Source organism: Mauremys mutica, chromosome 5 (genome assembly GCF_020497125.1).
Source record: "Mauremys mutica isolate MM-2020 ecotype Southern chromosome 5, ASM2049712v1, whole genome shotgun sequence".
Taxonomy (NCBI): Eukaryota; Metazoa; Chordata; order Testudines; family Geoemydidae; genus Mauremys; species Mauremys mutica.
Genome location: NC_059076.1, coordinates 69886743 through 69912931, shown reverse-complemented (window position 1 = coordinate 69912931; position 26189 = coordinate 69886743). Strand labels below are relative to the sequence as shown.

The following is a 26189-nucleotide window of genomic DNA, read 5'->3' as shown; positions in this document are numbered from 1 at the left end:
TCATTGAGGCATATCTCCTGAGGAGCCCTGCCTCGGTCACTGTGTATATTTTTTACACTGTAGCCAAATTAGTTCTCTGTCCATGAGCAGGTATTTTTAAAACATTGAACTGTCATTAACTGATTTTCTCAAGTATAGTCAAAATAATTTCTCCAAAATCAAGATTATTTGTCTGCCAAATTTAAAGCTTGGGAAGTCAGTGGGAGCTGAGACTCGTCCTTTAGGACCCTTCTAAGAGCTCAGCCTGCTCTTTTTGGCACAGTCAGTTCAGTATCAGAATTGTTAAAAAATTAGCAAAACTTTTTTTTTGGGGGGGGGGGGGGCACAGAATATTTTTTCCTATTTAATTCATCTCAAAAGTGCTCAAACAATTTGTATTCAAACTTTCCAAGGGTGGGGATGGGGTATTTATATTTATAGAATCAAATGATATATTTATATATTAAATTATATAATTGTGGCTATAACATATTACAGCTGTATTTATATATATAAAAATAAAACCCTCAGGCAGAGACCAGGCCTGCAAAATGTCAACCTGATATTTCAGCAATTTATGAGCATCAGAAGATGGGAGGCTTGAATGGAAAAACTTTGGCAGCTTTAAATATAGCTATTGCTAGCCCTCCAGCTATAATTATTTTATGCAATATTTTTTTCAACATCCTTGAAGAAAATCTTTTATGAGGTGAAATTTATGACCAGGGTAGGTGGGCAATGGTAGGCCTGGTCAATTGCTGTGCTGGTTCAAATCCTCCTAAGCCAAACATTTACACTTACTCACTCTGTCTTTAGGCAAGACATGCTGTGCATCATTCTAAGCCAATCTTTTATGGGTAAATAAATTACAAACAGAACAAAAATACACAGAAGAGAAGAGCACTTAATATACTGAAAATTGTTTCTAGAATCATTTTCTCTGGATATCATTTCTATTGCTAGAATGTTTGTTTTCTCATTGCATGTTTTTAATTTATATTTCAGGTAGTGTTTTGTATTAAGTGTTTCTACTGAAGAATAGTTTTGTTCCTTTCAAAGTAGTCATTTTATTTGCAGATCCCAATGGAATTTTAGCTTGATATTTTAGCTTTTATAATATTGTAAAACGATTTCAACAATGGTTGAAAAAGACTCTTGGGTACCCAATTTAGTTGTCTAATTTCTAAATGGCTTAAATGCTGTAAAATAAATTATATGTAACTGGAATTAAAATGAGCAAAACCTTGTATTTTCCCTTTGGGAAATGGTTTTAATTTAAAAAGAAAGTGATGTTGCATTTTTATGTAATGTTTTAGACAGAGATAAAACTTTTATTTAAACTGGCAAAGAGTAAGACTTACAAATTGCCATTAGCAAAGAGGTAAGTTCATAACCGCATTCACAAAACTTTAATCAACTCTTGGGAATGTGTGTGCTGTATCAAAATAGCTATTTATTCATTATGTACAGTGAGGACACATAATAGCTGAGGCTTCAATTTGTCAAGTTTGGCTGGGCTAGAATCATAGAACATCAGGGTTGGAAGGGACCTCAGGAGGTCATCTAGTCCAGTGGCTCTCAAACTTTTTTTTACTGGTGACCCCTTTCACATAGCAAGTCTCTGAGTGTGACACACACACCCCCCCTCCTTATAAATTAAAAACACTTTATACATATTTAACACCATTATAAATGCTGGAGGAAAAGTGGCCTTGAGGTGAGGTTGACAGCTTGCAACCCCCTATGTAATAACCTTGTGACCCCTGCAGGGTCCTGATCCCCAGTTTGAGAACCCTCTAGTCCAAATGCCTGCTCAAAGCAGGACCAATCCCCAGATCAATTTTTGCCCCAGATCCCTAAATGGCCCCCTCAAGGATTGAACTCATAGCCCTGGTTTTAGCAGGCCAGTGCTCAAACCACTGAGCTATCCCTCCCAACACAGGTTTGAACATGGATGGGGTTTTTTTTGTAGAATGTGAACTTGCCTGAACATGTACAAAAACCTAAAGTGGTGCACATCAGTGAAGATTTGTATCTTTGAGTAGTGCCTAGGCACCATTATCAGATCACTAACTGAACCAACTGCGTGGACAGTTCTCAATTTCATTTACTGTTTTCTTTTTAAGTTGTGTTTTCATTTCTGGCTGTACATCTGGAAGACTGATTCTGTTCTGCTTTTTCATTTTTGTAGACTAATTTTCTCATGGCTGTGGGCAAGGCCTTTGAAAGATACGGAATGGAGTTGAGTTTTTTCAATGGCGCTTTTGGCATAAATCAACTCTTGCTTGAATTTCAAATTTCCTCTTTCTTCTGGCAATAGACTAGGTAGCATATTTGCTACTCTTGTAGTCAATAGTTATAGCAACATATTTGCAAGACTTTGCTAGCCCTTCTCACGATTCATGTCAAGTGCTCATGTATCCTGATGGATATGACGCTCCTTCCCTTTGTAAAACAAATCCAGCGTGACAGCCCCCATAGGGAACAGACTGAACATAGTTGTCTGTATATTGTGGAAAAAGGTTTTCTTCAGGTTTTCTCATACAAGTGACAGAATTTGCAGAAGAGTTACAAAGTGTTCCTTTTCTACATTTTAATTGCCTGTTGCAAGCTTCACGTGCCTCTGAAGGACTAAGTGCCCTGGTTACCACTTCTCTATTTTGAGGTTGATGTGGTTTAGGTTTTGATGCATTGCTTGTGGCTTTTTATTTTTTTCAGTTTGCCATTTAGGACGTCCATTTAGCTTTTGTGAGTCTTTGTTGAAATTAAACTTCTTTTTAATGAACAGTCCTACAGCAAAGTCCTCTGTTCACCTGCAGAACAATTCTTAGCCTTTCTAGAGACACTGTCAACAAAGGTGTCAGTAAGTACCAGTTCTGATTATTGTGGTTTTTGGTTTGGTTTTTAATGTGGACAGATGTTTACTAAGAACTCACTGAGATCACCAAGTCATTTGACGTAGGCCACAGAAAAGACATCAAGTAATAGTACCTTTAGGACACTACTGACTCCAAATACATTTGAAACAGAGATCCAAATGTAAAAAAAGCTCTGTATCCCATTACCAGCTAGTACTCAGTCTGTGGCTAGTCCCCACAAAGTGCACACACAACACCCTCAAGGGGTACATCTACAATGCAGCTGGGAAGGAGCCTCCCAGCATGGGTAGACAGACTCAAGCTAGTGGGGCTTGAGGTAGTGTGCTAAAAATAGCAGCTTGGATTTTCAAGCTCACTCGATGCTCTGAGTGTGAGCTGAGGTAGCTATCCAAGTCTCTGCTGGAGCTGCAGTTTTTATCCTGCTATTTTTAGCATGCTAGCTTAAGTCCCACTAACATGAATTTGTCTGTCTTAGCTAGGAAGCTCGCTCCCAGCTGCAGTGTAGACATAGCCAGGCTGGCTGCTGTTGTAGTCTTTGTGCTTCCAGATAGTGCAGCTACTACCTCAAAAGGGGCAGAGACGAATGGAGAACAGACAGGGCTGTGACTCTTCCAATCCCCTCTCACGCTCTCCCAAGGGGTCTGTATGAATGCTAAAGATATCCACCAGTCTGTCTCCGTTACCCCTTGGACCATTTTCAGGGTAGGCTTTCTATACCTTTCATACGTTGCCTGTTTTACTTGGGGTCTGATTCTGTCACCCTAGCTGAGTATATCACTGGGGCTACTCACAGAGTGAGGTACTACTCAGCATGAGTAAGGTGACAGAACTAGGCCCTAAAGGTTTTGTCATACAAAAGCTGGGGGGGAGGCGGAGAGGGAAATGAGTATAATTTCTACTGATTCATCTCTAGATCACACAGCAAATTCAAAGTGTCAGAAGGGAATGAGGAATGCATTTCTGGGCTCTAATCTAAAAGGTCACATACCTTGAATCTTATGAATGTCAAATCTGAGAATGAAAAGCAGTGTAAATAAACCAGTGTTTTTGCTTTGCTCCTTGGAAAGCTCCCTTACTATCTGTTGCTGTCCTCCCTGTCAGGATCTGTCACTGTGAGGGAGATGATGAAAGCCCCCTCATCACACCATGTCGCTGTACAGGGACCCTACGCTTTGTTCATCAGGCCTGCCTGCACCAGTGGATTAAAAGCTCAGATACACGCTGTTGTGAACTCTGCAAGTATGACTTTATAATGGAGACCAAGCTCAAACCTCTCCGGAAGGTACGATATTAGTCATTTAATTATATTCAAGTGTTGAAAGGATGAGATGGCTGTACTACCTGCTGACATATTTAAGATACATTTACATTTCCCAAATGTCATTTGATTTACTGTTGCAATAAACACAATAGGGATGATGTTCTACTCCACAGAAGCTCATCAGTTTACAGCAGTTGTGGTTCTGGACCAATGCGTTTCATGCCCTTAGAACATTGCTTCATATGATATATTTTGCTGTTTAGATTTTTCTTCCTTACCTTTGGTGTTATATTGGTATGTACATAGATTACAAAACCAGAAGGGACTCAACAATAATCTAATCCGATCTCTCACATAATATAGGTCACAGAATATCACCCAGCAATTCCTCTATCAAGCCCATAATTTTTGGTTGAGATTTATGCAGATGATTGTGCAGAGATGGAAACTGGAGATAACCCAAATAATGCTTCTAGATGCATAAATGTTAATGGTTACATTTGTGTGAAAATTTATAATACCCATCCATGTGCATTAAGTTCCCTCTGTATATTAGGTTACATTAACTGATTTGGTATCTAGGAAGTCAAGTATATGCAGTTTGAAGGTAAATATGCTTCCAGATGAATCTTTTAAAAGTCAGTTTAATTGACAATGAAGTGTCAGTGTATAGAAGGTGAAGAGATGTTAAATTTTTTGCAAAAGGGAAATAACCTTTCTTTTTCTTGTGATTCTCTTCCCCACTTCCCCCAATACATCATTGTGTCCTGATGGGGTTTTATTATCTTTAGGGTTGGAGTCTCACTAGAGCCAGCATCTAATTTAAAGCTAAACTTTAATTTTGATGTGAGGTTTTCTGAAAAGTGATTATGTAAAAATAACATCTTACTCAACAGACCTGTTACTTATGTGTATTCAAAGCCACTTTGGTGAAAAAATGATAGGTTTTACTGCTTTTTACTCTTGTTAACACAGCCTAGAGAGAGTGAGCCGGATGCTATGCCTTCCTGTGTCTCATTCACAGAAATTATTTAGCAAGTTCCAATCAATTATACCAGCTAATAAAAAGCACTAGGGCTGTGCAGGTGTCATGGAAGTCTTAATTTGATCTGCAAATGCTTTATCACAGACGGTCATGTTACAGAGAAGGAATACTTTATTTTAAACTGCCAGTCCTGCAAACTCAACCTGGGATCTGAGAATTTAGCACATCAAAAAAAGTTATTAATTATTATTTATAATTTTTAATATACACAGGCAAATTGTATCTGGAGCATACTTAAATATCTTTAGTCACACACTCTGGCATGATCTAACAAATTGCTCACTCTCACCAACGTAACTGCCAAACTTACAAGTAAAAATTGCCATGTTTCCCAAGTGAATACACTGAGCGCATGTTATTTAAACAAAGAAGCTGCCTAATTCCACTATACATTAAATTTAAACGAAAAGCCCAAGAAATACAAGTTACAGCTTCCATGATGAAAAGAAATGAAAAACTAACATTACTATTGACATCTGAGCAGGTAACTCTCACTCAGAATTCTTCTTTCATTCTGAAAATCATATGGAATACTGGCAAATTTAGAGTGGTTACACAAAACTGCATTCATGTAAGTCTGTAACTTTCTTCATTGAATGGCAAACACTTTAGTCATGGCCCCCTGACTCTCAGTCATCACCAGTTCTTGGTAATATCTCTAATTTTTTACATGCCAGGGATTGTCTCTGCTTTTCAGAAAGTAGTTATTTTCCACTAGAAGAAGCATTCCAAGCCCAGTTTATTTCAGAAATATTAAAAGATGCCATCCAGCCTTTTTTCCCAAAATTCATAACTTACCAATATAGTATGTACAGTATGGGCCCAGTGTATAACTGCATGGACCCAGTCCTCCCACTGAAATCAGTGACAAAAGTTTGAATTTTATATTGTAATTTGGTCTCGGAAATATACTTTTTCTCCTCTTTCTTGCTGGTCTTCTCTGATTAATTCTTCTCTCTGCTCATTACTTCAACATACCAAAATCACCGGGAATTTCTTTGAAACAATTCTGAGAAGTTCTTAAAATTATTTATATTACTTGCATTAATGGAGTCCTCAGTCTTACATCCTTTTGACATAATATCACGGATATACCATGCCTAACAGTTTACATTTATCTCTTCTTATCATGTCACCATGTTAAGATACACCATACAGTCATGAAGAAGCTGTTTTGTATGTTGTTTCAAAAGCAAAATTAGAATGGGAAGAGAGATCACACAGAGATCAGCCGTATGAATGTTCATGTGCGTTAGTAGTTGTGGCAGTAACACAATTTATATGAACTTGGTGGATTCAGATGTCCTAACCTGTCCCAATAATGGTCTATAATCCCACTCAGCCCTTCAAAGGCATCAGATGGAGGCTCCCCTTTCTATGCCAGAGCATTGCCTACCCACACACTGCTATCCTGATCCCATTCCCTTTCAAATGGATGGGAGTTCTGCAACTGATCTCAGTGATGGCAGGATTAGTCACTTCATTGGGAATCCTCAAAACAATTATTTCCTCTCTACAACTGGTCAGTTTGGAACACTGAGAGTGACTTTTATGGCAAGGGTAGCCAAGGCAAGGCATTTTCAGGTTAAGTGTGATCTGTAGAATTCTAGAATACAGCTACCTTCATATTTAATGGAGGAGAGGTCCACAGAGACTGCCTATCTTTATCCATGCAGTCTAGCTGGGCCTGCTCTTATGGCTAAATCTTATTGAAAAAGGTAATCTTTCTCTATGCTTTTTCAACCATCTTATAGAATTTAATAGAAAATTATAGCACTGCTAAACAATTTATAAGATGGTTCAGAAAAAACTATCATTCTCTATTAATTAAATTCTGTAAGCTTTTACATTTACAGTTCTATACCATTGATGTTATCTCTGTTAAATTCAATAGGGCTATCCCATAACTCTGGATCTGTCCATGTGTAGAAAGGTATATATTTAAAAAATGGGTGAAGGGGGAGAGAAAGCAAGTATGTGTTCCAGGGTAGTTCAGAATAAGGCTGCGGCTGGCTACACTGGAGAGCTTACAACGGTGCAGCTGTGCCGCTGTAACACTGGTAGTTCAGATGCTCTAAGCCGATGGGAGAGAGATCTCCCATTGACTTAAGTACGCCAGCCCCTGTGAGTGGCGGTAGCTATGTTGGTGTGAGAACCCTCTGACATAGAGCTGCCCATACCAGTGCTTAGGCCAGTGTAACTTACGTCTCTCAGGGGGTGGTTTATTCACACCTCTGAGCAACATAACTTATACCGACTTAAGCTGTAGTGTGTACATAGCCTAAAAGTGTGTTACCATGAAGTACATTATCCCGTGGCTCTATTGTGCATTTGTAGTTTCATTTTGGAGTAAAATAGCAAACTAAACAAATTTTAAAAAAATGAGAATACTCATTACTAGTGAATGAGGGTAGAAAAAACCATTTTAGGAAATAGTTACTTCCAGCTAAGTAGGTTAGTTATGTAGATTGAGAAATGTTGCTGTATAACAGGCAGTTTCTGGAAACTTTGATTACCTCAAGAGTGCCTGAATCGACTGTCAATGCATCAAGACATAAAGGAATCAGTTAAAAATACAATGATAATGAAAAATGTATAGAAAAGCAATTTACATATTCCTGTCTAATTCATCACAGAAGTTTTATTAATATTAAAAAGCCATGGTATTCGCAGATAACCTGTTAAAGCTTCCCTTTTAAAGAGGAAAACAATATGGCTTTGATTGTAAAACCACTTTAAATATGAAAGATTTCCCACCCCCAACCCCTCACTGGTCTCCAGAGCTTCCCTTGATGACCATCCCTTTCAAAGCCATCTATAGACCCATCTTTTCCAGACTATCCTCCATGTAGACTACTGCCCTCTGCCTAGTGGATCTTGGCTCTCAGGTACCTTCTATTGCAAACCTTCATGTGCTTTTAACAGATTCCACAGCCTATTAGGCTACTGTCAGCTCCCCCAGATCTCCACACAGCCTCTTGCTCTACAGAGCTGTTGAACTTCATTAAGGAAGGCAAACTATGAAGCACAGAAGTGCCAGCAAAATGGTAGATTTCTGAGGTTCACCCAAGGAAATTTTCAGCAACTGAGAAGAGAAGGCTATTATTTGACAGATTTTGTGGTGACCTAGGACACTGAGCCAAGATTGTAACCTGATCTTGGGAGATATTGAGCTCCCTTTGGAAGTTAAGGTGCTTAGCAACTTTCCAGATCAGATCCTTAGGATTCAGTCTTGCAGCCATGCAAATGAGGGTTTGAGCATCTCTTGCAAAGTGTTGCTGAGTGCCATCAGCTCCCAGTAGATCACACTTACACCCAATACCTACTGTATGTTATGTCCACTGGGGACTTAGTCATTGATTTCATGGGACCTGAGACTACTTGAAAGACAGAACAGTGGTAGGCACAGATGAGAGAAGTGCTCAAAGCCAGGCAAGATCAAGTCCACTGGTAGGATAGGGGTAAGATATACACAGTCCAATAAGGTGAAATAACACTGAGCTCTACAGATGAATGGACCAGTAAGAACACAATAGATGGCATATGAGGCACTGAACAGTTAGCTGAGAGAAATGCTGTTTCCTGGATACAGTTAGCTGACTCCCAGGACTAACTGTGGTATGTAACCTATCTCTTAAATCAGCCACCGTACCAGATGACTGGAGGGTAGGTAGTGTAATGTCCATTTTAAATAAGGCTCCAGAGGCAATTACAAGCTGGTAAACCTAACTTCAGTACCAAGCAAATTGACTGAAACTATAGTAAAGAACAGAATTATCAGACACATAGCTAAACACAATATGTTGGGGTAGAGTCGACATAGCTTTTGTAAAGGGAAATGATGCCTCATCAATCTATTAGAATACTTTCAGGGTATCAACAAGCATGTGAACAAGGACAATCCAGTGGGTATGATGTACTTGGACTTTCAGAAAGCCTTTGATGAGGTCTAAATGGCCACAGAAGACCCAGAGAAAGACAGGCCCTCATAGGGCTGAGAAAGTGGCCACTGAGGGCACTAGAAGCAAAATCCCCTGCAATGCCATCAGGGCCGGCTCCAGAGCCCAGCGGGGCAAGCACCCGCCTGGGGCGGCCCTTTCCCGGGGGGGCGGCAGGCTGGGCCGGCGGACCTGCCGCAGTCATGCCTGCGGGAGGTCCACCGGAGCCCCGGGAGCAGCGGACCTGCCGCAGGCATGACTGCGGAGGGGACGCTCGGCCGGCGGCTCCAGTGGACCTCCCGCAGGCATGACTGCGGACGGTTCGCTGGTCCCGCGGCTCGGCTGGACCTCCCGCAGGCATGCCTGCGGCAGCTCAACCAGAGCCGCCGGACCAGCGAACCGCCCACAGCTGCGGGAGGTCCAGCCGAGCTGCGCGACCAGCGGACCCTCCGCAGTCATGCCCGCGGGAGGTCCGCTGCTCCCGCGGCTCGGGGGCGCCTCCCGGGCATGACTGCTTGGGGCGGCCAAATTTGTAGAGCCACCCCTGAATGCCATATCCAGGCACGAGGGAGTGCCATAGAGGTGAAGGCGTGCTATAACACCCTCCTTCCTTCTTTCTGAAAAGCATTTTGTTCTGGTCATCCCTATAAGGGCTCTGCAAACCATGGGCACTCCATGGACTACAATCTGAGAACTAATGATTAGAGATCGACTGTTCTGTATCTATAACATTCTTAAGAATTTAGCCTTTTTTTGACTAGCAAGCAATTCATGAATCCATCTTCATTTTTCTTTGAATGTATTTGTTCTTTGTAAGTATTTGCTGAATAGTTTTGATGAATAATGTTCAGCATATGGATTATTTGACAGCTGTTCTCTTTGGCTCTTTACTATTCACATTGTGTGGTCAGTCACCTAAATATTGTTTCTGCTCCCTGTTGGATGACTAAAGCTTGTTGAATAGGGGAGTAGTGAATAATGAAGAACCAGCGTCTGGTATGAATAAACATTATGTGCTAAAATGCATGAAACTGGATTCACAAACAATGAATAATGTGAGTCTATGAATCATAGTAAACTGAACTACACAAGTGTAATAAAACATTATTAATGAATCAGCTTTTTTAAAGCATTCCACCAGCTCTATTAAACCCACCAAACAGCTGTCAGCTTAAAACAATTATTTTCACTACTACCATCAGGGCTAGATTTGAAGCAGCAATCTGAAGGTGAAGGGCTCAATATCCTTGTGATGGGTTGGATCACAGAAACCCCCTTGGGAATGCCACCTGATGTGCCTAGACTACCTCTGAGCCTGTTTTCCCTGCCAGCTTGGGACTTCAGAACCTTGCCTTGTTTGAGCCAGACACGCTTGCCTGCTGTAAACACAGATCCAAGTCTGAACCACGTCCCCCACAAGCTGCAGGCTTAACTGAAAACAGCTTAAGAAGTGCTCCTGTCTCCAACAGTCAGATACCCAGCTCCCAATGGGGTTCAACCCCCAAATAAAATCGTTTTACACTGTATAAAGCTTATACAGGGGAAACTCATATATTGTTCGCCCTCTATAACACTGATAGGAGAGATATGCCCAGCTGTTTGCCCCCCCCCCCCCAGGAATTAATACATACTCTGGGTTAATTAATAAGTAAAAAGTGATTTTATTAAATACAGAAAGTAGGATTTAAGTGGTTCAAAGTAATAGCAGACAAAACAAAGTGAATTACCAAGCAAAATAAAATAAAACACGTAACTCTAAACCTAATACAGTAAGAAAACTGAATACAGATAAAATCTCACCCTCAGAAATGTTTCAATAGGCTTCTATTACAGACTGGATGCCTTCCTAGTCTGGGCACAATCCTTTCCCCTGATACAGTCCTTGTTTCATCTCAGGTGGTAGCTAGGGGATTGCTCATGATTGCAGCCTCCTTTGTTCTGTTCCACCCATTTATATATCTTTTGCATAAGGCGGGAATCCTTTGTTCCTCTCTGGATTCCCACCCCTCCTTCTAAATGGAAAAACACCGGGTTAAAGATGGATTCCAGTTCAGGTGACATGATCACATGTCACTGTAAGACTTCATTGCCCACTTGCCAGCACACACGTATACAGGAAGACTTACAGGTAAAACAGAGCCATCTACAGTCAATTGTCCTAGTTGATGGGCACCATTAAGATTCTAATTCACCATTAATGGCCCACACTTTGCATAATTACAATAGGACCTCAGAGTTAGATTTCATATTTCTAGTTTCAGATTCAAGAATGATACATTTATACAAATAGGATGACCACAGTCAGTAGATTATAAGCTTTGTAATGATACCTTACAAGAGACCATTTGCATGAAGCATATTCCAGTTACATTATATTCACTCATTAGCATATATTCATAACATCATATGGAGTGCACCGTCACTATCCTATTACCAGTCTTGCCACTAATTCTCACAAACCCCTGTTTGATACCAGACTATGGAGGTTTGGCTCTTGATTGCAGTATGTTTCATTATAATTGTTTTCATAATAGCATCTTTGGAACATTTCAAATGCCAGACTTGTAAGGATCAAAACTGAACCTATTTACAGATTATCTACATTTCTATTTCTACGATACTATGAAACAGGATTGGCATTAAAAGAACATTGTTTTAACTTGACTGGTGAAGTACCATATTTATTCAGAGGTTTTATGCCTCAGACTTCCATGTGCCCTTAATTTTGTATTAGTGTTGTTTACAATACAGTCTAAGATTGTGTGATAAACCCACGTTTATGTACTTGAACTTCAGTAAAGCATTTGAAATGGTACCACGTGGGAAATTATTAGTTAAATTAGGAAAGAAGAGAATCAGTACAAGCATTATAAGGTGGATAAGGAACTGGCAAAAGGGGAGGAAGCAACAGGTTGTGCTAAAAAGTGAATTATTGGACTAGATAGAGATTGCTAGTGGAACTCCTCAATAATCAGTCTTGGGACCAATCTTATTCAATATTATTGTTCACTACCTTGCCACAAATAGGAGTGTGCTAATACAATTTGCTGATGATACAAAGTTGGGAAGCATTGTCAGTATAGAGGGAGATCAGAACATTATACAGGAAGAGCTGGGTGACCTTGAAGACTCCCATGGCAGAAATGGGATGAAATTCAATAGTACAAAGTGCAAGGTCAAACACTTAGGGTCTAATAATAAGAATTTCTACTACAAGCTAGGTCTTGTCAGTTGGAAGCAACAGAGGAGGAGAGAGACCTGGTTGTGTGGGTTGATCCCAGAATGACTATGACCCACCAATGTGAAGCATCTGTGAAAAAGGCAAATGCGATCCTAGGATGTATCAAGTGAGTCATTTCCAGTAGAGAGCAGTATCAATGCCATTGAACAAGGCACTGGTAAGACTGATTTGGAATACTGTTTACAGTTTCATCACCTGTGTTCAAGAAAGGCAAATTCAAAAAGAAATCAGTACAGAGAACAGCTTATTGGGTGATAATGGGAATGAAGGGTCTGTCTTATGAGAGGAGATTGGAAGAGCTTGGCTTGTTTAGTCTAGCAAAAAGGCATCTGAGAGGGGATATGATTGCTCTCTATAAGTACATCAGTTGGATAAATAGCAGGGAGGGTGAAGAGCTATTAAAGTTCAAGGAGAATTCTGGCACAAGCAAAACTAGGTATAAACTAGCCACGAACAAATTCAGGCTGACAATCAGAAGAAGGTTTCTAACCATCAGAAGGATGAGATTCTGGAACAGCCTCCCAATGGGAGTTGTGAGGGGAAAAAATATGTCGTTTTAAGAGAGAGCTGGACAAATTTATGAGTGTGATTGTATGACGGGATTGCTTGTGGTGGTAAGGGGGGGACAAGGCTCAACAGTGCTGGAGTTCACTTTTGGTTTATGTCATATGTCCTAAAAGCTCATACTTTGGGGTTTCATCTAGTCATCTCCAGGGGTCAGGAATGGATTTTATCTCCCACTCCCCTCCCCCAATGTATTCTGTTGGGTTTCTTTTAATCTCCTTCCTCAGAAGAATGAGGGATGGTCACGGCTAGAGATGGTACATAGGATGGGGAGGGCCAGGGCTCTGAAGTGGCATGGAAAATTCTCTCTCTCTCAGGTGCTTGGCTGGCTGGTTCTTGCTCATGTGCTCAGAGGTTAATTGATCATTATATGTGGGGTCAGGAATTAATTTCCCCCTACGTCAGATTGGCACTTACCTTGGGGGATTTTCAGTAGAGTTATGTCTGAGTCAGACGGGGCCATGGGCCAGATTCTCAGTTGATGCAAACTTGATAGCCCTGTTGAAATCAAAGGCCATATGCCAATTTATACCCGTTTGCCTATCTCAGTCTCCCTCAGGCCTCATACGCTATAAAATAAACTTAGATATAGTTGGTAAAGTTACAGCTACAGTTCAGAGATACTCAATCCAATATTTGAAGCGTGAAGCATAGTAAAAAACATAAACTGAATCAACATATTACAATAATCCATATGGAATGGATGAAAGCATCAAATTAAAATGTGCATAACACAGAGATACATCTTCAAATGGAGATTTTCCCCAAAGCCTCTCACTATGATTATATTTCAAATTACTTTTCATATTTAAATCTTGCTGTCTAGTTAAAGATTTTTGGTCTCTGATGAGCTATTTTCCCTTAATGTATTATCCCAACTGATTATCTGTAGGGTCAAATATGACTTTCTTTCTCTCCTAGTTTTGATTTAACTTTGGGAAATTTTTAAATAACCATTTACAGTAAAATCTGTGTAACCTGGCACTTTACCAACCAGAAAACTCTATAAACCGGCATTTCTGATCTTCATTGAAAGCCTGGTTTATGGTCCAGTTGGCGTGGGGCCAGCAGGCTCCCTACCTGGCTCTGCATGGCACCCCAGAAATGGTGACATGTCCCTGCTGCTCTTAGGCAGAGGAAAGGCCACGAGGGGTTCAGAGTGTGGGGAGGAAGGATGGGACGTGGGCTCTGGGAGGGAGTTTGGGTGTGGGAGGGGGCTCAAGGCAGGGGGCTGGGGTGCAGGAGGGGGTGCAGGGTGCTGGATCAAGGTGGTGCTCATCTGGGGTGGCTCCCTGCTAGCGGCAGTGCCCCTGCATGTCCTATTGGCCGCAGTTCTTAGCCAATGGGAGCTGCAGAGCCAGTGCTCAGGGTGGGGGCAGCACACAGAGCTGCCTGCTGTGCCTCCACCTAGGAGCAGCAGGGACAGGTTGCCACTTGTGGGGAACCACCCCAGGTGATCGCCACCTAGATCCGGCACCCTGCCCTGAGCCCCCTCCCACACCCAATCTCCCTCCCTCTTAGTTAATTGGAATTTTTTACTCACCAGCAGCCCCCATTCCCTGAACATGCCAGATAACAAAGCTTTTACTGTATTTAGGAAGTAAGAGTAATTTCACAAATCATTATCATGTAATTACCATTAACCATTAAAAATGAATTTATCAACTTTGTTTATGCAACAATTCAGGCACCATTTTATTTCTATTTGGAAGGATAATAGAAGTTACAGGATGATCCTCCTTACAAAACATAAGGCATGTTTCTGGGTTTTCTTAGATTGAATGACAATTCTGTCATTGCTTATATTAACAAATTAAATAGAACTGTTAATATTCAGACAAATGTTATCTTTTTTGTTTATCCATTAGAGATTGTCGATGTAGCTCTTCCAAGCATTCACTAGTCTTGCAGCCTCTGTTTGTTTATACATTGATATTGTATACCAAATCAAGCATTACTACTAGACAGTTCTCAACTGGGCTACTGATTTTCATATATCAGAGGACTCCATGGGATTACCTTAGGTAGCCCACTGATACCCATAATGGTGCAGATGGAAGATAAGGTCTCTCCCCACATGATAACATCAGCCCATAATAAAAATAATAAAATATATACAAGAAATAAACTTATTTAAATGGGTTAGCTCATATTCAAGACTCTCCAAAGGAAAAATGTAAAGTCACTGCTGTACTCCCAGTGCACCAATGGGGTAGATTAGTGACTCAGTGGTTGAGGTGGGTTAGTGAAGAATTAAGTTATTCAACACAGAGATTCACTATTGGTTAAAAGCAGATATTCAGTTTTAATGTAATAAGTAACAAATTATTACCCTTTGTCTGCAGCAGGGCTTGCTGGGACCTAGGGAAGGGCCTGGCGACTGATTAAGATCTACTTAGTATTGCTCTCTTTAGAGGCAAGAATAAAAAGCCATAATACCGGTCACAAGTGAGCTCTGTCAAGATATCTTAAGGCAAAACTCTGTTACAGATTTTCTATACAGTATGTTGTGTTCGCTAATAATAATAATAATCCAGTCTCTCTCACCGAGTCTATTCCACGAACACTTAGGGAAAGATTCTCGCACTACTCCTTGTATTGTACTGTTTCACCTTCATGGGTTAGAACAATTTTGCTTGGCAAAATTTTCAGTCTCAGCTTACCCATAGACTCTATAGAGGCAGGAAACAGTGCAGAATCTAGCATCTCAAAGTGACTTTATAACTATCCTCCAGATCTTTGTATTCTATATAATACATTCTTCTCATATGGTTTCAAGTCAGCCCTTTACATGGGACATAGAGTTAGAAGAGAATGACTTAGGTTTCATTAGCAAAAATGTTTTCTTTGTGATGGAGCCTTGAAATTGTGTGGTCAGTACAAAGTCAGAAAAGGAGTAACCTTTAGGAAGTGCATCTGTCTGATAATAGAAATAGTATTTTACTGTTTGGATTAGTTCAAGGCTTGATGATTTGAGGATAAATCTTTATCGGGTGATATAATAATTGAAATGAAGGCAAAATATGCTGAAAGATGTTGATTTTTTTGTTTAAAAGATAGCTTCACTTTGATCATTCCTATTTACGCTCATTATTTAAGAACATGCCATGTGATATTCACTGCTGAAACTGATATTCCCTGCAGAGAGCTGTGTGAGCTCCTGCTGTGAAATCAAGCTAGTCCATTACAAACCACTCCTCCCAACAGAAGAGATTCTATCAGAACCTGAATTGACCTGCAGTATCTCCTAGGAAAAAAGGAAACTTTTGAGCAGTCACTACTGTATCCCTTGCTTTTTTCTTCTATTACTCTGAGCTGTGATGTAGAAACCACACGGCCTTTATTATCTTTATAACAAGGTCCATGATAAGAAGTGATAGCTAATGTGTGGGTCCGGTAACATTGACTTGCTGTGGGATTCGCTTTCTTTTAACCTAATTTGGTGGATACGTTTCAATCCTTGACATAGCAGAAGGTCCTGCATTTTCCTTTGATTTCTGCTACACAGTGTTGTCAAGGCAACCAGCATCAGTGTTTTCTTTCCTACAGTAAACTAAGACTCAAACATTGCAAGCCTTAAATCACACTCATTTCTTGTAATATGTGAGGTCAAATACTTCACCAGTATGCACAAAGGCACAAAGCTATTACTTTTTTATTGGCTATCATGTCATTATAGTGTACAACTTTGTGCACAAGGGAAAATATGTATATTAAAGCTTTTAAAATTAAAATAATTCTATAGCATTTATGTCCGGTTGTGATGCCTCAAGGATACAAGTGACTGTTTTGTACAGACAGTTGTTATACTTCTAATGTTTTAGCAATTACAGTTGAGCTCTACTGCTAATTTGTATGTAAACAGATCACTTGTTCTTGTGGTGCAACCTTCTCATGACTTGTGCCACAACAAGAACAATAGGTCATAAATGTTTCACAGTGGATAGTCTGGGCTAGCCACCACTCCCAATATTTCTTTTTGTTCTGTTCAGTGGAGGTTCTGCTGCTCCTGTCCCAATTTACAGTGCTTTATACCAGCTGAGAATCTGACCCTCCCAACCTTTCATGACCCAAAAATATCCCCAAGGTATCATCATGCTAGCAAAATGTCATCACATCAGAACATTGTACTGTGACATCCCAGTCCAACAGCCTTCCTGAAGAGAATACAAGATGGCTTTTATTGTTTCTAATGTCGCTTTACTGTTCATGGTGATTTGGGGTCTTATTTTAAAATAAAAAAACAGAGCTTTGGTTATCAGAATATAACGCTTCTTAAAAATCAACTACTAAAAGCTATTTCCTCTTTTACTCATCTGCCATTCCCAAGTTCTGTATTTCCCTCACTACACTGGTTGATCTCAATAACGCTCATGGAAGTGTAAGGAATTCAGGACATTGCTCAGTTTTAGATGTTTGTGATGTCATCCACGGCTGCACAGAAACCTGAACCTGAATCTGGCTAGGTAAAATGCCTTTTGTACATTCCAAACTCTCATTGTATGACACAGTTATCAAAGGGGCTGTGGGTAAGCCCAGAGTCCCAGCTGTGCTCCTCACAGAAATGTAGCATTTCAGCAGGTGCTGAGATTATTGCAATTCTGCTCTACTCAGTAGTGTGGCCTGTGGAACTCAGAATGAGTCTAGACCTTTTATCCCCATCTTTTTTGGTGAAGAGTCCAGCCAATCATATCCTAATAGTGATATATGAAACATGAGTCTTTGGAATTTACTGAGCCATACTGGAAAATTTAAAAACATAAGAAGCTGAACACATCAATTTTTCAATTCTCAGCCCCAATCTTGACTTGAAACAAATCTGAAGCTGTTAGTTATTTGTTGACTTTTAGAAAGAGTTCCAAAAATACTTGAAACATTCAGTTTTTAGGGCTTGATTTTGAAGCTGATGGGAATTTTGCCGTTGGCTTTAATGGAAGAGGGCTGTTTGCCAGCCTAATACTGATTAATAATGTAATGAATGACTAAATTAATCAAATTAAAATATCCATACTTTACTGAGATTATTTAAACTAAACTTTCAAATCATATGAGTAGTTCTGAATGGAGGCCTTCCTTAGCTAAGAAGCAGGTTATATATAGCCTCTGCCTGGATCTGCTTTGCTTCTTATTGGTGGAATAAATGTAATTATTTCATTTACAATATATATCATGGCTCTTCTCTTGTAATTAACTGCTATATTCGCAGTACCTGGTCTAAATTATGTTAAATTAGGGAAAATAATATATTTAATTTCCTATATTTTACAGCTTTCAGTACTGAACTCATTTTTCTTTTAAGTTTAAAAATATAGTCTTTCACTACAAGGACGTAAAATTTTCTACATGTACCTCACTCCCCTGCCACATGATGTTCAGAAGTTGGCTATGTGAAAAGTAAAAGCACAATATTAGATCTTTGCCAGAGGACTTTGAGAACATAAAGCTTGCCTCAACTCCTCATCTGTGTGTTATGGCTGTACTTTTGTGAAGGACTTTCCTGGATTATTCAGCACAGATTGGTTTTTGTTTCATTGGATCAGAGGATCATCTCCATGGAGAAAAGTATAAGAAACAATGAGATAGGAGTAGCTATTTGTTGACAAATTGGCACATTTTTTGCAAAGGTCAAATTTAAAGAAAATAAAGCACCTCCCTTCTTTCAATCACTGGGATGTGGCAAGTCATGCATTTGAACCTGACATATATATTACACTTGCACTTGAACAGTCAAGCTGATCAAGCTGAATTGCATGAGAAAATGTCAGACTGGCAGACCTTTGGCCTATAGAGTCACCCAAACCAAACAACACCTTTCTTATGAATCAGATTGATTTGAATAAGTGAATATCAAATACTGGGTTCTGGTTCTCCACCCAAGTAAGGTTAGTTTATTCTTCAGGAAGAAAATAATGACCACATGAAAACTGGCTATTTTCAGGATCACTTGCACTATTTACTGGGTGAGTAGGAAGGAGCAGTATTCGCTGGGGGCAATTTTGTTTGCATTTAACAGAACAGAAAATGAAAATAAAAACAGGGATGCAGGTGGGGATTTGGGTAGCAACTTTTAGAGGTTCATCCAACTCTTATCAAATTATGCCTGAACTAAAGGTTCCCTAGTGCACGTTAATGTAGTCCCACTTCAAGCAGAACTACGCTAATGTTCACTAGGGAACTTTTAGTGCATTCCAGCAGGATCCACATGGGCCATTTAGTGTGCAACAGGCTGATGCACATTAGAATTTACATCCATGCTGGTGCACTCTAAGGCACCATGTAGACATTCCCAGAAAAATATTTGTATGTGGTTTCCTAATATGCAGTCATGAAATTATGGACAGTGACACTTCAGGGTATTTAGAAAGAGGTCTGAAGAATGTATTTCAACAAAATGTAAGGCTGATACTGAGGGGAAGAATGATTGGCTACAGTTAAATATATTTTTCAGAATATTTGAGGGTTTTAACTCTGTCTTCCTCCTGAATGAGTACTAAAGTTTCTAATGAAGTTACTTCCCTTTTGTGTCAGGATTCTCTAGGAGCTTTCTTTGGGATATAGCCTTCTGTTGTTGTGTGGGTATTTATCTGTGTATTGTTGCTTCCAACATACAAAGCTATACTTCTCTCAATCCACATTATGGAACATACGTTGATGTGAAGGGCAGTTACGCACATGGTCTTATTATAATCAGGATTACACTGATGATAGAAAATATAATACCTTCAGGTCAAATTACACCATAAGATCTCTGGCAAATCTGAAATAAGTGGTTTATAGTTTTGTTTGTAACAAACAAGCGAGCATAGGGGATTTTCACTGTCTCTCTCTCTCTCTCTCTCAAAAGTGGTATTACTCTGATGCTAAGGCAAATGGAACAAAACGGGGGGGAGTGCATGATTTGGAGAGAATAGGACATTTTTAGCATAATACAGTACTAAGTGCAATTCTTTCCCCTTATGTTTGCTTAACACAAAGCAAATTCAGGTGCAAATATTTTCCAGACTTTAGGAGGAATAACTAATATTATACAGTAGCCACAGGAGATCGGTAGTCACCAGGATGATGGCTGGATGCATGAATTTTGACTGGGACTTAGTAAATAATAGGAAAATATAATTTTTTTTAGTATTGTATTTAAAATGTCAGCAATTTTGAATAAATTATCTAATGAATATTATTTGATCAGTTCTAATTTTGACACGTTACTCAAGGTGGTTCCAGGTCTCATAATTAAATATTTGGGGAACCAAGTTGTGTCATGAATAGAGAGGGGAAGGTGATCCATGAGAGGTCTTTTGCTAACCAAAGTACTCTAAGCAACTTATAGAACATAATAAAGACATAGCCTTTGCCTCAGGGAGCTTTCAGTCTAATTAGACAAGGAAGAGAGAGAGACACACAGATTAGTTGAGGTGATGTTTGTGATGCTTCCCAAGGGTACTCAGAGTTGTGAGGCACCTTGCTACCATCTGCCCTTAGTGTGAGGAAGCCTTGTCTGTGCTCACCAGGGGTCAGCTCCCTGACTTCCCCCTTCACAAGCACTCCACTCTCAGCCTATCCAGGCTGTCCATTTACAGATTAGCAAAACCCAACCCTCAAGCCATCCAAGCATTCCCCTAGAGTCCTCAGCCCCTGATCCACCAGACCGTCCCAGAATTCCCAGATCCTCTGCTCTCAAAAGAACAGTATGTGGAGTTACTGTGGCTTTAGGAGAATGAATAGAGTCTCCAGGGTGTGGGAGCTGACGGTAGAAGGAGGCAGCTGATTTTAGGTTAGACAGATAGATTTACCTGAATTAAGATTCTCTGTATATATGTTAACTATATGTCTAATAAAGACTGCTGTTAAGTTACTAGCAATGAATTATTAGAAAGACTAGTGTTTTCTATTCAAGTACTCTAACACATAGAACAAGGAGTGGGGTATGTGATAAAAAGAACTGGAAGAAGTTATTTTAAAAAAATCCTGAGGTAAAAGTTATTCAGGAGTGAAAAACAAGTTTAAATGAAAGAAGATGGATCCATTAAGAGTTCTCACATTTCTAAAAATGTCAAGAAATGTTGAAGAAAAAAATTGGAAACGGTTTAAACAAGAATTTGATTTGTGAGGGCATCAGTATCTACTCATAAAGAAGATAAACAAAATGTTGCCAATCTTTTTTAATATTGCAGCAATTTAATTATATAATTTGTTTGAGCTTAATATTAGACAACAATCTTTAAAAATGTGAGGAATACTGTTTACCAAAAAGAAATGAAACATTTTAAAGGTTTTGAGTTTCACTCAAGAAATCAAATGGAGGAGGAGACTTTCAAATAATTTTCAACAGATCTAAAGAGAAGTCAGATGGGTAATTTCCAAAATCAAAGTCAATTAGAAGAAATAAAATTGTGATGGTTATAAAAGATATCAATGTAAGTAAAAGACTGTTAAAAGAGCCTGATAAATCTGGGAAAAAAATGCATATATGCCAAACTGCTGAACTTAATCAACAATGTTTGCATATTTCAGAAAGAAAACAAGCTGATGTGAATACAGACTTAAGAAAAAGTAAAGAACAAGTCTAGGAAGGAAAACAGAGTGAAAGTATTATAGTTAAAATGTATGAGCATATGAAAGAATGTTCTAGTTATGGAAGGAGGCACAAACCTAGACAATGTCCAACATATGGTCAAACCTGCCATATCTGCAAGAAATAGAATCATGTCGCAAAAGTTTGCAAACAGAGAAGTCTGGAAACACTTAGAAATAGACATTTAGTTCAAAATTCAAAAGTCTCAAAGAGGATACCAAATAAGTAATACAGAGCTTCAATTGTATTTATATGATTTAAAATTAGAATATCAACTTTCTAGAGTTTATGAAGTAACCAGTGTAATTGAAGATGATGATATATTTTAAATACATTTCCTGTAACAGAAAGCTTAGCAACAGATTACCTAGGTTTTTTCAAGATTATAAGGAAAGGATTAACTATAAATATCAGTCAGATTTGTATCAAATGAATTTTTATGATAGAGGATCGCATCAACTACCTTGTTTGAAATACTAATGTAGAAATTGGGCTCAGAAATCGTAATCTTACGATGCCATGACTAATAATGGTCAAGTGTGTAGATTAAATTGGAGATATTTTCAGTAGTTACCTGCAAGACCAGACTCAGCTGAAAGAAGAAATTATATAGTACAGCAATCCGTCTTGAGGCACATCACTTGCCTTTATCTTCAAGGCTTTAAAAGCATATAATTTTCTATAGACACACACACACATCTCCTTATGTATTATTTGCACATACACTTCACAAAGACTACGATGACCAGTGTGACTCAGGCTTTCAGTAGAGATTTTACATAACACTCTTTGGGGGAACTAGTATGTAAATACCAGACTCAGGGGATCCCTGTAACCCTAATGCACCCCTCTGCCAGCTGGCATCAGGAGGTCCTTGGGTCACAATATTAAACATTCATCTTGTTAGTTCCATCCCCCCTTTTCCCCTCATTCCTCTTGTCAGTGCAAGTGGTTCATCCTCCCTCTTTCTCATTGCCCCTCCATGTTAAATATGGCTTTGTTCCATGCTCTCTGCACCAATATAGATTTAAGACTAATACCAACATAAAAATAATCAGCCATGCAGATGGTGCCCATATTGTTGGTGTTGAGAGGCAGATAGATGTCTTGCCATGGAGTGGAAAGGAATGCTCTGGCATGGTTCTGGGGGGTGAAGGAAGGGGCCCTCATGGCTGGTCCTGGCTCTAGAGTGGCTTTCACAACATGTTCAGCCTTAATGGTGTATCACAGCTAAAAAACTGGATATGTTCTATAATAAGACATAATACATGCCATTAGATAGACCACTAACATTCTACTAACATACAGTACGTGCCATAAAATGCAGCAGTCCCTATTGCTTTGATTGCAAAGCTAAAAATTTGGATTAATTGTTGTGAGCCTGGCTTTCCAACACTAATGTAACTGTGACTTGTGTCGTTTTAGCCCTTGTTAGGATGACCTACTATACAAATGTAGGTTATTCCTTTTGATAGCTGGAGCAAGACATCTTACCTAAAGATATATGCTTAGAGACATCTTATATGGGATCTCGCCACAAAGATGTGCAGTAATTTCTTTATGGCAGAGTGGACAGGGAAAGGAATTGGCTGGCTGTGGAAGAGCCAGGGATGTGAGCAACAAATCCATGGAATATACAGAAGGATTGCCCAAGAGTCTGGTTTAGCAAGAGTGGGTGATAGCAGCAGCTCTTGAATGAAGGTTCTTGGCAGAGGGTCAGGGCTAGATTTCATCCCCCTTCACTCCTGTATGGGTTATTCACATTTAGCCTGTCCTCTCTGACTGCATGAATGATGGATTTCTCTGCAGCCAGAGTGCATCCTTTCTGGATATTGTAATGAGATAGGCGTGGTCATCTTCTAGTTGTTTGTCAGAAAAGATCACTCCCCACTGATCTGGAGGAAAGCCTTATCCATCTTGGATTTCATCCAAGCTATTCTCTGTGGTGGCACTGAGCTCCACTTGATAGTGGTAGCTTCAGTACTGGCCTGTCGTGCAGCACAGCCCCTATTATGACTGTCTTTTGGATTGCACTAGCACTAAGCAGCCACAACGCATTGTGCTAGGCATGTACAAACACATAGTGAGAGACTGTATTCCCCAGATTTCTTGTAGTCTTAGTGGACAAGACAAATAAAGAGTCAGAAGGGAAACTGATTCACAGAAAGGTGAAGTGACTTGCACAAGGTCACATGGGGCTAGATTCACAAAGGAACTTGAGCATGGCAATGCTGTCATCCTGCTTAACTTCAACATGCCTAAAAAAAACACCTGGGTTAGGCACCTAGCTTCTTATACAGTGCATGGGAGACATAGGCCCCTTACAGTGGGATTCACAAAAGCCAGCATGCTAGGCAGCTCTTCCCCTCAGGTAGTCAATGGGAGACATTAAGCCAAGTGGTGTGTGCTCAAAACTGCCCCTCTGTTGGAGATAGATGCCTATAACATTATTTGGAGCAGAGGGACTGGAGGCCTTTGACTTCCTAAGCAAGTGCTGCAACCATCAGCTAGTCTTTTGCTCTCTTTTGTTCTTTTTCCTTCCACACCTTCCCAGTGATTCACTCATGATTTATCCAAAGTGGAACAGCTTCAACGGGAGATTCTGAGGGAGCCCCACATCAGGTCTCCAGTGCCCAGTCCACTAGATCGTGCAATGTCACACTGAACAAAGACTGTATTAACTGCTGTTTCAACATGTGAAGAGGATCCTTAAAGGCTTTTTAGAGAGGAGGATTTATACATTGTAGAAAGCTGCTTTTTAAATAAACAACCATAATGTGACATGAGCATATCCCTAATAGATGGGGAGGTGATGATGATGTTGGTTAGGAAGAAGGTCCTGCTATGGGCAGAGGATGCTATAATTATCCATGGGGTTTCTGGCACATTCCTCTGAAGCATTTGCTGCTGGCCACTCTGAAACAGGATACTGGGCTGGATGGACCAGTGGTCTGACCTAGTATGGCCATTCTTATATTAATGTTCCACATTCCTGCATTCTGTGCTGGAATGATTAGGATGTAGGTACTGGGGTGAGAATAGTTAGTGAATTATGATTATTCGTGATGATACAGATTGCAAAAACAGCTACTTCATTTTGCATTTTTAGAGATAATCTGCTCCAATTACTTAATATCCCTACTTTGCACTTTTTAAGGGCCTGTTAATTGATGACAAAGAAAGTTACAAATTCATAAAGTTACCAAGTAGCGTGCACTGATTGTACCAACCAAGGACAACTCTTTCAATTCACTGTCATTTTTAAAGAGAAATGTATTGCTCTTTATTTTGAAAAAGCTGTATTATGAATTCTGTGCAGAAAAAAATCTCATTACTAAGATGTTTAGCAAAGTCAGGTATTTTAATAACATAGTTCTTCAATAAGTATGCGACCATTACTGCAGAAGCTGTAGAATCGTAGGGCTTTTCTACAAGCAGAGTTGCACCAATTTAAAATGTGCGATTTTAAAATTTCTTTAAACAGGCGCAAGTCTGTGTAAACACTGATTTCAGTTTAAACCAGTATATTTTAGGTTATGTTGATGAGGAACAGTGAAATAAGTTACTCTTTAAATGAAATGAGTGCCTACAAAGGTGTTTGTATCAGCTTAACTAAGGGTATGTCTACACTGCCCACATTACAGCACAGCCGTGGCGGCGCTGTGATGTGGGCAGTGTAGATGAGCTTTATCACCGCATAAGAGCTCTCCTGGTGATTAAAAAAAAAACCCACCCTGAACGAGTGGTGGTAGTTGCTCCCAGCAATAAAGTGCTGTTGATATTGGCACATTTCAGCACTAAAGCTTTTGTCGGTCCGGGGTGTGTTTTTTCACGCCCCTGAACGACTAAAGTTTTAGTGCTGAAAGTGGCAGTGTAGACACAGCCTAACTGTTGCAAATTTGTGTGTAGACCAGATCTTAGATTATACATTGTGTGGACCATGTCTTTCTGTATGTGCCTAACACACACCTTCGTACAGCAACCAGGCACAAATATACTCCCTATGCTTTACTGAGCACAGGAACTGCTCTCTTCTGGTGCTTCTGGGGTGCTGCTTATTTCAAAGGGAAGGTCATGGTCCTGTTCCTTATTCTGCCCACCCAGTAGATATGGCAAATGCTGCACTATCCTAAGGGGAGGTGCCAAAGACCCACTCACCATGCTGTGATGTACAGCAGGGTATTTTGTGCTGCATTAGGGTATAAGGTGGTTCCTTGCTACAGATCTAACCCCTAGTGCCTCTTTTGCTTTGCTTCTTATACTACAAAGGCTAAACTCTCCTCTCTGATCCACACCTCTGATCTCTTCAAAGCTCTTCTGCTCTCCCTGTGTGGAACCCCTATTGTCTTTTATTAGTATTCATTTGTCTTTCTCCTTCCTCTCAACACAGATTGCCTAGTGAACCCATTCCATTTCTGAAAACAATCTCAGATTCTTTCCTCCAGCTGGTAGTTCGATAGTAGTGAGTGGTTTACTGCGGAGTCAGAGACAATTAGCACTTTGACAACTGACCAAAAACATAGAAAATAAATGCCCCCAAGTTATATACTCAGATCACACTGAAATATCTTGAGTGCTCAGTTCACTGCATCATATACTTGCTAAAGTCCTTATGGTCGTTTGTCCTATCTGTTCCAAAAGATCCTCCGAGATCTGCTAATCATATTAGGCTTCTTTTGGGGAAGGAGCCATACTTCTCTCTGTTTGTAG

The 26189-nt window shown here is 39.8% G+C and overlaps 1 protein-coding gene across 6 annotated transcripts in view; it reads left to right on the top strand.

Moving 5' to 3' along the window:
- Nucleotides 1–26189, top strand: part of MARCHF1 (membrane associated ring-CH-type finger 1) — a 410845-nt gene that overhangs the window by 364002 nt on the left and 20654 nt on the right. For all 6 annotated transcript variants that reach the window (XM_045018073.1, XM_045018075.1, XM_045018067.1 and 3 more), the window contains one exon: nucleotides 3960–4140. In XM_045018073.1, the coding sequence (XP_044874008.1) occupies nucleotides 3960–4140 (181 nt within the window). The remainder of the gene's footprint in view (nucleotides 1–3959; nucleotides 4141–26189) is intronic.